General features: G+C 36.5%; 1 protein-coding gene across 1 annotated transcript; it reads right to left on the bottom strand.

Moving 5' to 3' along the window:
* Window positions 1-431: 431 nt before the first annotated feature.
* Window positions 432-9,670, bottom strand: LOC106454817 (zinc transporter 3). The gene is made up of 3 exons (XM_022720277.2): window positions 5,436-9,670; window positions 4,633-4,782; window positions 432-4,354 (listed from the first exon to the last, which is right to left on the bottom strand). Exons 1-3 carry the CDS (start codon window positions 6,006-6,008, stop codon window positions 4,049-4,051), a joined length of 1,029 nt encoding a protein of 342 aa, XP_022575998.2. The 5' UTR covers window positions 6,009-9,670; the 3' UTR covers window positions 432-4,048.
* Window positions 9,671-13,701: the final 4,031 nt, after the last annotated feature.

Raw genomic sequence — 13,701 nt, 5'->3', positions numbered from 1 at the left:
ATAGGTTTTAAATTTTAGATAAAATTCTCAAAATTTATATTTTAGGAAAGTTTTCATTTTTGTGAATAATAGTGTGGATTTGGGGTTTTGATTTAGAAATTAGGATAACAAAAAATTTGTTTATAGATGAGTATTCTTTTAGATTTTTTGATCAATAGTTGTATTTTTTAAAAATAATTCTCAAAAATTCTATTTTAGGAAAGTTTTCATTTTTTATAGAAATATTGTAGATTTGGGGTTGTGATTTAGAAATTAGGATAACAAGAATTTTGTTGATAGATGAGTACTTTTTTACATTTTTTGATCAATAGGTTTATATATTTTAGATAAAATGCTTAAAAATTCTATTTTAGGAAAGTTTTTATTTTTGTGAATAATAGTGTGGATTTGGGGTTTTGATTTAGAAATTAGGATAACAATAATTTTTTTGTTTATAGATGAGTATTCTTTTAGATTTTTTGATCAATAGTTGTATTTTTTTAAAATAATTCTCAAAATATCTATTTTAGAAAAGTTTTCATTTTTATAGAAAGCTGATAAACTTGATCTATAGGTTTTCATTTTTATAGAAAGCTGATAAAAGTTTTCATTTTTAGGAGTCAAGAGGAGAAATGGCCACGGAATTATGAAGTTATGATCCAATCTCCAAAACCGGTCAAACCAGTTCTACACTTGCCTCAATTGGAAGCTAACCGGTTTAATCAGCTTCAAACCAGACATTGACAACCAGGAAATCATTTCAACCAATCAGGAAATATTTTAGGAGTCGAGGAGGAGTTCTGCAAGTTCATACCATGCACCAGCAACCATTGGATCAGGAGGATCTTCAATTACTTCAACTTGCCTTATTTGGAGTCAACATTAAAACTCCAACAGCTCTTTTTCCTTCAGATTAGGCACGACCTCAGCACATTCCAAACTATCAAGAAGGTTCCCAGGAAGCTTAGTTATCCCTTCAAACCGTCCAGATACAAGGAGAACACCATCTACATTCATTTGGCCAAGATTCTCACCATAAAGCCTCCAACGGCTAGTTTTCATGGAGCCATCAATTCCTTTGCTTCCAAGTTTATTATTTCGATTTTTATTTCATTCCTTATGTCATTTTATGACTGTTAGAGAGTCCCAGTAGTCGAGCCTATAAAGCTCAATTAGTTTGTCTTTGTAAATCACCCTTGAACTTTTATGAATGAAAACACAGTTTTTCTAGTTTCTCAAAACTATTGTTCTAAGTCTTAGAATATTGTGAGAAGCAGCTCTTGAGCATCCAGACTTATCAAAGCCTCCTTTCACAGAGCTTTGTGGCGTCCATCATCCCATTTCCATCCACCAATCGATCTTGAGAGTGATACACATCCAGCAAGACCGGTTCCATCTTCATTCATCTTCCATCCATCGACCCTTGTTGAGAGCGATATACATCCAGCAACAAAGATCCCATCTTCATCAATCTATCCTTTTTCTATTTGTTTTAATTCATATTATCATTTTGATTCATATTCATATTTGTTTCTGTTTGCATCATAAAAACTCTAAACTCATAAAAATCGGTTCTCTTTGTTTTCAGATTTTAAACCTTGGTTCCACCTTAAAAATCTGATTCTTATACAACTTGTGTAAAGGGAAGAACTCAGGTACCACTATTTCCAGCATACAAGCAATCCATCCCAACCATACAAGCAATCTATCCCAAACGGTTAGTAACTTATAGATAATTTTATATTTCTTCAAAATTTTATAAAAACCATGATAAAAAAGTATATACAATCTTATCAGTTTAACTTATACATAATTTAATTATTTCTTAAATTTTTTATAAAAACATAAATAATTTTATAAAAACCATAATAAAATAGTCTATACAATCTTATGAGTTTAACTTAAAGAAAATTTTATTATTTCTTAAAAATTTAATAAAAACATAATTTTATAAAAACCATAATAAAAAGTCTATACAATCTTATTTGTTTAACTTATAGATAATTTAATTATTTTCTAGATATGTCATCATCTTCATCCGATGAAGTCGATGAAAGATTGGACAAAATTTGCGATGAATACGTGGAAGAAATATACAACGACATGGTGGAGGCCCAAACCATACCACAAAGGACACGTCAGTATGTTGAACGACACTGCGAAGGAGGACAAGATCAATTATGGAATGACTACTTCAGCGAAGATCCGACATTCTCGACTGAATTTTTCAGACGCCGTTTCCGCATGAATAAGAATTTATTCTTGCGTCTTGTTCATGGCCTAGAAGAGTGATTTCCATTCTTTCAGCAAAGAAGAGATGCAACCGGGAAGTGGAGTCTTACGGCACTACAAAAATGTACTGCAGCTATTCGTCTGTTTGCTTATGGTACTGCGGCTGACACCGTTGACGAATATCTCCGACTTGCTGAGACCACTGCACTTTCGTGTTTACATAATTTCACAGACGGAATAATACAATTATTCGGAGATGAGTATCTACGACGACCCACACCGGAGGATCTTCAACGGCTACTCGATATTGGAGAGAAACGAGGATTTCCTGGGATGGTCGGGAGCATTGATTGTATGCATTGGGAGTGGAAAAATTGCCCAACCGCTTGGAAAGGACAATACGCACGTGGATCAGGAAAACCGACAATTGTCTTAGAGGCTGTAGCTTCCCAAGATCTTTGGATATGGCACGCCTTTTTTGGTCCTCCAAGTACCTTAAACGATATTAATGTCCTCGATCGGTCTCCTGTTTTTGATGACATTTTACAAGGTCGAGCTCCGAAGGTAAAGTACATGGTCAACGGACACACATATAAGTTGGTGTACTACCTCACAGACGGTATATATCCAAAATGGTCAACATTTATCCAATCTATCACACTCCCTCAAACTCCTCAACAAGAGTTATTTGCTAAAGTTCAGTAAGCAAGCCGAAAAGATGTGGAGCGGGCTTTTGGAGTTTTGCAATCTCGATTTGCAATTGTGAGAAATCCGGTAAAAACATTGAATAAAGAAAAGATAGGGAAGATTATGAGAGCATGTATCATACTCCACAATAAGATAGTCGAAGATGAACGGGATGGATACTCTCGTATTGATATATCTGAATTTGAAGAAGGAGACGCCCCCAGATGTTCAGAGGTGGAAACCGAGAGGCCAACAAATCTGAATAATATCTTTCCCACTCGGAATGATCTTCATGATAGGCAAACGCATGAAAGATTGAAAAATGAATTAATTCAAAATATTTGGAATAAATTTGGTGATGAAGATTAACAATTATTCTATATTTATGTAAAAATTTTGTTTTTATGTTTAATTAATGTATTTTATGTTTAATTATTGTTTTTTATGTTTATTTATTGTATTTTTATGTTAAGTTATGGATTAATTAATGTATTAATTAATGTATTTTATGTTTAATTAATGTATTTTATGTTTATTTATATTTCACTAAAAAAACATTTTTTTTCTTACGGATTCCAACTTCGGGATCACCATTGTACACACATTTTTAACAAGAGTCTTTAACTATTCAAAAAAAAATATATATTACTAAACTAATCCTATGGACTCGACAATGGGTGCCACCATCATGGATGCTCTTAGAGGTTTCATAATATTGTGTAGACAGTCGTTTCTTAAAAGATCATGCATGTGTTGTAATTTGAAATTTTTTACTACCAAAAACCGAATCTTCGCCATGCATAAACAATAAATCTCTTTATATAATATTCTAATTCCTAAACTATATATAAGATATGTTATATAACACACAAATAAATATGATATTATAGATTATTACAAATCACACTCACACAAGCAACCAATCAAGGCTCATTACTTTTCTGGGACATGAATCAATTATACATAACTCAAATAACTTTTGCACATGTAGACATGAATATGGGCCAGAAAATAGAGATGCTCAAAATTAGAACTGAAAAAGCAGAATTAAGAAACAAATGGTTAACAACATAGACAAGATGTGAGTAGTCCACGCTAACCATTAAAATGACATGAACAAAACAACGAAAGTTTTAGAATAAAGGAATCATCAAGCCCATTTAGCCAATAAAGACATGAGACCAGCACCAAGAAGAAGAGAAATGTGGGCTATGATTTGAAGCCCAGTATTGGATTGCATCTTAGGGTGCATGAAGTCTGCTGCGAGAAGGTCGACCAGAGACATGTAGATGAGAATACCTGCGGATGCAGCGTTTAATACTCCTTGAACGATCAGAGCCGTTGGAGAAGACTCATCGTACGTATCTGATATTCCCATTCCAACAACGATACCTATTGGTGTTGTTACCGCGAAGAACGTCGACATTATTGTTACTGACAAACACTTGAATTTTCCCTTCAATAACAAAAAAATCGAAATCGGATTGTTATTATGAATTTATGACTTTGGTATTTTTACTGTTTTGTTATTTTGGATTGGAACTAAACAATACAAGTTGATAAAAGTCAAAAGGTGAGTGACCACTATGCAATAATGTTAACTCTTTAAAATATACATGTCGACAGATAAATGCTAGTATCATCACATATGTGTCGTATACGGACTGAGTTTATACTGATCGAGTATATAGAGCTTATTTAATGAAAGTCAAGAAAAATAAATGAGAAAAATACCTGAGCAATACAACCACCAAGGCCAAGACCTTCGAAGCATTGATGAAACATTAAGGCAATGAAGAGAGCTTTTGCGGCTTCTGGACTTTGTGAAGCTCCAAGTGATATTCCTATTACCACTGAATGTACTATTATTCCCAGCTCCAGTACCTACTTTGAGTATTTTTTAGAGCCAAGAAAAAAGGGCACAAGACTATCATTTCTGAGATATATAGACAATTTTACATTACATGTTATATTATTTTTTAAGGTTTCGGGCAAAATAATTAAAGTTATAGTACGTGATATAGTTTTCGGATTTTCGATGCATTCCGAGTTATGGAATTAATCTTCTTCTTTAGTTTTTAATTACACTCTAAAAATGATATGTTAAAAGCTAATATTATATCTGAAAAGTTCTTATTTGGAATTTCGGCACCAAAACAACATGTGATATTTTTTCCTAGAGAATCAAACCTCACATGGTTGATGGTCCGAATCTAAACAACCAGCGTTGACAACAAATAATCTCGCAGAAATGCATGAACTTGTAGATTTTGTTTTCTAAATTATCCTGAAAAAAAAAAGCTTCATGTTGAAAAAACATACATCGATGCACGCACTAATTTTTTTCTTGGAAAACTATGTTTACTGAAAATGTAATTAACAAAAATGGCTATTTTGTTACATCAAAAACCCTTAAAACTTTCAAAAAATGTTAACAATATGCGTTTCCATGTAGTATATAGTATAGAAAGAAAAAAAAAATTAAACTAGAAAACACAAACTCTATGATTATAAAACGTGGAGCTCAATCAACAAACCTGTGCAATAATTCTTGTCCTGAGTATCTGGACCTTGGCAGAGTCCACGGATGGCTCACCGGACTCTCCATCAATGATCGTTTTCGACGCTTTGCAATGCGATTTATAGAAACTCGAAGTAGCAAACGTATCAACGGACAGCGTCAAGATCGCTGCCACCATGGCGATGAATCCGGTGAACGGAAACTCCCACGCTTCCGACGTGAGACACGGCGAGTTAAGCATCACGTAAGCCTCAGGCAAGACGTGCATGAATCCGGTAGACAAGATAACTCCGGCAGCGAAAGCTTTCGTGACGAAGAAGAAAGATGTCTCGGGACGCAAAGAAGGGATGACTTTGCCTAAGAGAGGGAAGAGAACACCGATCACTCCGGCGAGTAGAACGGCTGGGATGGCTGCGATTTTGTATTTGCGAGCTCCGGCTTTGTTTTCGTGGTCGTCGTCGTGTGAGCACTCGCATTGAGGCTTCCCGGAATGTGAATGGCCCTCATGGCTATCCTGGGCTTGAGCAACGGCGATCAGGAGCAGGGAAATGGAGATGAAGAAGAGTAAGAGTTTCACCTTCTTCATCATTCTGTCTGTCTTGTTATAATTTAGGGTTTCTGAATATATTGGTATGGAAATGGAAGTATCTGATTGTGTATATATACTATATTAATATCATATAAATTTGAGATAAATTTTTGTAGCCATTCATTAGCAAAGATATGAGGTAGTGAAACTAAAAAAAAAAAATCGAGCTTAATGAGCTAAATTGTTTAATCTTTGATGAATCTTTTAATAGACAAATTAATTGAAAGTCAATCGTTGTTTTAAAGAAGGATGCAATGTATTCAAATTTGCTTTTGTACAGTACTTAAAGCAATAGTTATAACTGATATCTCGACAAAGAAAAAGGAGAAGAAGCAATGGGCTTATACGAGACTTCCGATTTGTCTAGAAAATACGATCATGAACATCAATTACCTTCCAATATCAAATAGGCAAGTACCAAATAGTTAGGAATGTAATCTTATTTGCTAACCAAGTTTACATTGGCTGTGGCATATGCTTAAAGTACGGATGACAATTGACAAGCCTCGAACATGCGACTACATATAAGAATAACGAACCATTTTTCTTGAAAGACGATATTATTAGAAATAAAATCTCATATCAAAAGTTCTTAGAATTGTTGTATATAAGAAAAATATTGGTCATCCAAATAATAATATTTCTTATAAAACTCTCACTTCTTTTAGAGATCTTGATTCCGGTTATGTTTTTTATAGAAACGAACTTTCTCTAAATTAGTAAAAAGTTACTGTTCTGAAATTTGACGTATAGGCAGCCAAAATCATTCGTGGACTTCTTTTAATAAAACATAAAAATTGGAATAGTAAAGAGACAATGGAATACGTAGTAGAATACTTTTTCTAGATCCCGGCGTTAAATAATTCAAGTTTTTTTTTTATGTTATCTATGGTTATCACTTTATGTTTGGTAGTCATACCCTATTTTTTATTAAGGATCATAACATTTTCGGAATCCACCACATATGTATTTCAAAACTTCTATTTATTTTTGTTTTCACATATGATATGCATCATAGTTTTCAAATCCATTTTAAGCTAATTACCTTTTGAGCAAGAAAACCAAATTTTGTTGAACGGAAAAAAATAAAAATGCAATATTATAAGAAAATATTTTTTGAACCCCAAAATAATATATATCCAAAAGTTCATTATTGTATATTCATGTTCATATAATAGATTTTTGTGTAATTTACACATATTAAGAAAACATATTAAATTTTTATTATAAACACATCATTTTCTATGATTAATTATATTTTTATTAGTAAATAATATGTTTAACGTTATTAGCTAATAAAAATGCATAAAATGTTAAAGTTTGATTTTTAAAAAAATTTAGATTATTTTTTGAGAATGGGGGAAATATATATTATCTCATATGATCCATATTAACTAATATAATTGAGTTATATACTCTCAAAGTCTTAGTACTAATGAAGGAAATCAAAATTAGCATTCTCATTGTGCTTAGAGATATATATATATACACAGGGGCGAAGCCAAGGCAATGACTATGGTGGCAAGTGCCCCCATAATTTTATTAATACTAACAATATTGCATGTGAAAATTCACAGAAATCAGCTAGATGAGATGGTTTAATGTTGTTGTGCACCCATGATGTCTTGTCTTTGATCCCTCTTTTTCCAATTATTGAATTTTTGCACCCGCTAAAAATTAGTTCTAGATTCGCCCCTGTATATACACCTAGGATAGGGTGGGGGTGGACTCGAGACAATTGTGTGATAAAATAGTGTATATATATATATGTTTTGTGTGTGATTAAAATCATTTGGTTTTGACATTGTGAAATTTATTTATCTTGTTATCTAATTTTTTTGTTAATAGTTTTTCTTTTCTTAAAAATAATTACATTGTTCATTAACAAAAAATTACTATAATAAACAAAAATTATAGAATAACATGTATTCAAAAAAATGGTGTATATATAACCGCGTCAAGACAATTAGATCAAATGAATAATTTTTTGATTATAAATGTATTTTAATAGTTTTATCCAATGAAAGCAGAAGATGATAAATGGATACTCGTTGGAATTCGAATTCAAATGATTTTTCTTAAAAGAGATTCCTTAGTTTTACCGCACTAAATTATAGAATAGTAGTTTTTGTTCTTGGGGAACTCAAACTAAGGTGAATTTGTTTTAGGTTGAACTTGATATGGTATTGGTTTCCTGATTTACCAAACGTTATTTTATGTTGTAAAATGATTAAATGAAAATGAGTGCATCGTAAAAGTAGTCGAGAGCGACTATTAAGGAAGAAAAGAAGAGAAAACATATTGGATTTCTTAGTAAATTAGACTCGTTCAGACACGTCGTCACGAGTTAGCTTGGTCTCCTAGACTACTTTTAACAATAAAAAATATATAAAAATGAATAAAGATCTAAGATAAAGAATATTATTCCTTTTCCTTTTTTTTAAGTGAATGGCGAAACAATGTCGACATAAAACGTACATGGCCTCCAAGTTGACTCCTTTCTTAGCTCAAAATAATGGTAATGAAGCTTAAGGGTATCAAGTCAACCTCTAATTATGTCGATAGCATGCTTCATTTTCATTTCATATGCATATTGTTTCATTTGATTCTTATTGTAATAAAAAAATTATTCGCCTAACTGTCTTGACGCGGTTATATATACACATCATTTTTCTGGATACAGATTAATCTATAATTTTTCGTTTTATATAGTAATTTTTTGTCAATAAATAATTTAATTATTTATCTAAATTTATTGATTAGATTTCATACAAACATGGTCGACACATAATATATCATATTACAGTTTTAAATATATTTTAAAACTAATTTTAAAAATATATATTTCTGGTCAAAGAATCATTTTTCCTTTACTCATAATTTGATTTTATGTATATAATATTTTTATTAAATCGAACTTTACCAAAAATTAACATTTTTAAAGTTGAATAAAATTTCTGCAATGTATTGTATTGTCATTTGTCACTAATATTTGAAAGTCACAATACTTATCTTAGTGTTAGCACAAAAGGCTTAATAAACATAACTATTATCACAATCAACATTTAAGGACCTAGAAGTTGTTAAAAGAGATGATACGTTTTTTACAAAAAAAAAAGGCTAAGATGAGTTTCCAAAAAGATGGTCAGTAAATGTTGTTTTTTAAAGCTGCGTTTATTTGTAAACCGAGAAGTTCATACAATTTGGAAATAAATTCAACAACAGAGACACCTGGATACTCATAAGCAGAAACATAGGTAACCACACCTGGAGTTGAAGCAGACAGTTTGCTGAAACAGTTGGCCGAAACTTGAATCTAAGCCATCATAGCCCCCCTAGCTTCAGAAACGAAAAGGTCCGACAGCCGAGATGAACCTTTTTGAACTATATGACTGGTACCGCTGTTCACTTGTGACACTAGCTGCAAAATCTGATCAGCCACTTGATTTTTTTGCCATTGCGCACGTGTTCTCAACTTCATATAGCACTCCAACAAACTGAGAATATAGTTGATCAAAGGACGGAGAGATGAAAGCAAGACTATTAAGAGAGTCTTTCTGGCCTCCACTGAACACGACACCCTTCACGCGCATGTTCTTCAGAGATTCGATAGCCAAGATCATCACTTAATGTTTTTTTTTTTTGAGAAAGAAAAAAACAAAATATTTAGCTTCCTATGTACATTTGATTCGAAACATTTACACTATCAGACACTTTCCTACTTTATATTACAGTATCAGACACTTTCCTATACTGAGACACTTTCCCTAACAGCTCTTGTCCCATCTAGTTTGTTTCCTAACAAACATATTCTCTTTTTCGTTACAGTCCAAGTGCTCAGCTTCTTCCCATTTGTCATTTAGGCGGGATTAAACCCTAGCCGTCGATTTAGCATTTTAGTCAATGGCTTAGATTTTCTTACCCAGATCTAGACAAGACACATTACTTTCTGTAAATATCTTCTTTAAACATCAACCATTAGATCAAACCTAGTACATTGAACGGCCGAGATTTGTTACCGCAGAACCACCATCTTCTTGCTACCTTTTGTCGTTCTTTCTAAGAACATCTTCAGCTTTACCTCATTCTGTCTTCAGAAACTAAGAACATCATCAATCCCCTGAAAGGGGAATCTTCTTATCTGTACGACAAGTCGAGCTTGGTTAGCTAACTCACCACTTTTTTTAGGTCTTCTTATCACGTTATCTCCGACTAAAAGAATATTTATCCTATTTGTTGCAGGCAACTACCATGGCCGACCACTGTATGATCATTGCCGGCGAATGGAAGACCTCCGGCGACGGTAGCTGGAACTTCTCCATCGACAAACACCAAATGTCGAGGATCCTCACCCTTAGCCCCTCCATGACGTTGCTAGAACTTCAAAACAATGTCTTGGACGAGTTTTTCCCTAACACCCAAACCCGCCCAGAAGCCTCTTTGAGCTACTGGCCTCCGAACTCTAAAGAACTGGCAACTGGGATCTCAACCCCACCTGTCATGCTCACACACGATGGTTCTGTTTCTTTCTTCTACCGGCATTTCGAGGTACAGAAAGCCATGAACTTGTTTGTGACGTTCAACCATCTGTCTGACCCCGTCCACACGAGTCAAGTTGCTGAAAATCTATTCCCATTCACCACTCCCGACCAGCCTATCACCAAACCCCCCCCATCTACTCAACCGTTATTCTGGTCCTCGTCCTCCAACATCCGGACTATCCCCGCCATCTAAAATCCCTTGCTTTTCCCTTTTCCCTGATGGTGATTTATTTGGAGCCAGTCCTTCTAAGCCATCTAACACAACCAACAGCCCTCACTCAACTCCTTCAAAGATCCGGCGTTTCTCGCTTATTGATGAGACTGTTCTTTGTAGCGATGATATGCTAGAAGAGATGTTCAAATCAGACTCCGACAACATCCCCGATAGTTGGCGAACAGAAGCTGAGGAGGAGGAGGTTATCGGTCCTGACAGTCCCCTTCCTCCAGGCTTTGAAGAAGTTCAACCACGCGGTTATGACCACGAGTTTTGGGACCCTTTGATTGCAAAACATCTCGGTGGATCTGATGCGGAACAGGTGTTTGCCGGCATTGATGTTCCCAAAACGGCTCCATACAATGTCGACAACACCTATGCCTCCACTGAAACATCACCCGCAGTGCCACCAACCACCCAGAAGCCTGATCCTGAAGACCCTACCTCACACCATCACAGCTTCACCCATGTATACCCTAATCCGATGGACACAAGCACACCTCAATCAGTTCCCTCAACCACCACACCACACCGAAGGTATCCACATGGACAACCCGCTACACCTTCAGCCGGAGCACAACGCCAGACAAATCCACATGGACAATCTAATTTTACTCCCACCGGTGTACACAAGTCATCTACTCCACATGTACACCCAACCTCAAATCCGTGTACACCCACACCTCGTTCCAACAATCATCCCCCCCAAGTCCCTCTTTCCACTCCGCCGCCGCGCGAGACCAGGCCACTCTCAGAGATCAGTGATGAGGAATTCGACGTCCCACCACTCTTTGACGATCTTTCATACGAATCTGAGGATGTTCCTGACTTGAATTGGGAGGACAGCTGCGAGGAACCATTTGTGGGGAAACTGTATGCAACTAAGCAGGATTGTCAGATTGGCCTTGCTATCTATGCAATCAAGGAGCGGTTCTACTTCAGGCAAACCCGCACCACAAGGCATTCCTTTGTGCTTAGTTGCCATGATACTAAGTGCGATTGGCGCATACTGGCGAAGGAGCTAACCAATTGTGGTTACTACACAATCAAAAAGACCCAGCTTGATCACACCTGCACCATCGAGACACGCAACCTATACAGGAAGAAGGCCACATCCAAAGTCCTTGCCCACATATACCGCTCTCGCTACACTGAACCCATCAATGGACCTAAGTCACTTCAGCTTCAGCAGATGATATTGGAAGACCTTCGCATCGACGCTTCCTACATGAAATGCCACAGGACCAAAGAACAGGCAGTGGATAACACTGTTGGAAATGCTGAGGATTCATTCCTCAACATCGCTTCCTACTTTGAGAGGCTCAAAGCTACGAACCCAGGGACAGTTACTGCTATTGAGACCGAGCCCGACATTGAAGGCAACACCCGTTTCCTCTATGGATTCCTTGCCTTTGGTGCTTCTATACAGGGGTTTAGACGCCTACGCAAGGTTCTTATTATTGATGGGACACACCTTTCCGGGAAATATAAGGGGGTACTACTCACGGCTAGTGGTCAAGACGGAAACTTCCAAGTCTTCCCTCTCGCTTTTGCTGTTGTTGATGGGGAAACAGAACATGCCTGGACCTGGTTCCTCACCAAGCTTGAACGGATCATTGCAGACTCAAATTCACTCACCATCATATCTGATCGTCACTTATGTCTCATCAAAGCCAAGCTTGCAGTCTTCCCCAAGGCACATCATGGAGCATGCATAGTCCACTTAATGCGCAACGTTATCTCACGGTTCAAGAACAAAGGTCTTGCAAAGATGGTATGTGAGGCAGCATTCTCTTACCGGCGCAAGGATTTCGATCTCAACTTCACCAAAATCAGGCAGGCCAATGGGGAATGTGCCACCTACCTTGAAGGGATCGGGACTTCAAAGTGGTCTAGGACTTACTTCCAAGGAGATCGTTACAACCTTCTAACCAGCAACACTGCAGAGCAGCTCAACAACGCTCTCAAGAAATCCAGATCTTCACCCATAATTGAGTTATTCATGTTCATCCAGCGCATGTTGACTCGCTGGTTCTCTGCTAGAAGGACCAAATCCGCCAAGTGTAGGGGTTTTGTAACACCAGAGGTTGAAAAGGTTATGCAGACACATATCAGGCTCACCAAAGGCAGCAAGATAGCTAACATCAACACCTGGAGCTACCAAGTTAGAGGCCTTTTCGGCCATTCCAACACTGTCTCTTTAGAAAACAAAGTCTGCACCTGCCAGGTCTTCCAGAAGCTTAAAATCCCATGCGGTCACGCTCTTCTAGCTGCTGATTCCATAGGTCTCCCCTATGTTCAGCTTTTTGGTGATTGCTACAAGACACAGACATGGATTGAAACATACGCTGGGGTTATCTACCCTGACGCTCCCATTGGAGACTTCCCCATCCCAGAAACAATCACTTCTGTGATCTTGTTCCCCCCTCTGACTCGTCGTCCATCTGGACGCCCAAAGGAAAACCGCATCGCCTCTACCGGCGAGATACCGGTAACAAAAACAAATTACTCCCTTATGTTAGACACATACTATAACTCTCCTCTCTTTTAATGGCAGGCACCCAAGAAGAAAAAACTTGTCCCTAACAAATGCGGACGTTGTGGAGGCACGGGTCACAACCGGACCAACTGTGTTCTACCTATCTGAATGTGGTGAATACTATATCCACGAGTGCTCTCTCATGGATAGCGAATTCACCATCCTTTTGTTTTTTGATTTCTCAAGCATTTTCACATGTGATACCTTTATCTAGCATGTGATGCCACGGACGTATGTACTGTCTCTTTTTGGATTGTCTACCTTTGTTGTTTCGGATTATCTGTATGCGTTTTGGGGGTGCTTATCGACTTTTCCACGCGTACAGTCAATTCTGTTTTGTCCATGTGTACACCCGGCATTCCTAGACCAAAAAACATGCCTTTCAACCAACGTATCTTC

The sequence above is a fragment of the Brassica napus genome, chromosome A5 (genome assembly GCF_020379485.1).
Source record: "Brassica napus cultivar Da-Ae chromosome A5, Da-Ae, whole genome shotgun sequence".
NCBI lineage: Eukaryota > Viridiplantae > Streptophyta > Magnoliopsida > Brassicales > Brassicaceae > Brassica > Brassica napus.
Note: the sequence above shows the minus strand (reverse complement) of the source record. Positions and strands in the feature narration are given on the sequence as shown.

Coding starts and splice junctions, on each gene's coding strand:
- LOC106454817 (XM_022720277.2), bottom strand. CDS start 6,008: ATGATGAAGAAGGTGAAACTCTTACTCTTCTTCATCTCCATTTCCCTG. Junction 4,783..5,435: donor GGACAAGAATTATTGCACAG/GTTTGTTGATTG, acceptor TACTCAAAGTAG/GTACTGGAGCTGGGAATAAT. Junction 4,355..4,632: donor TTGGTGGTTGTATTGCTCAG/GTATTTTTCTCA, acceptor TTGTTATTGAAG/GGAAAATTCAAGTGTTTGTC.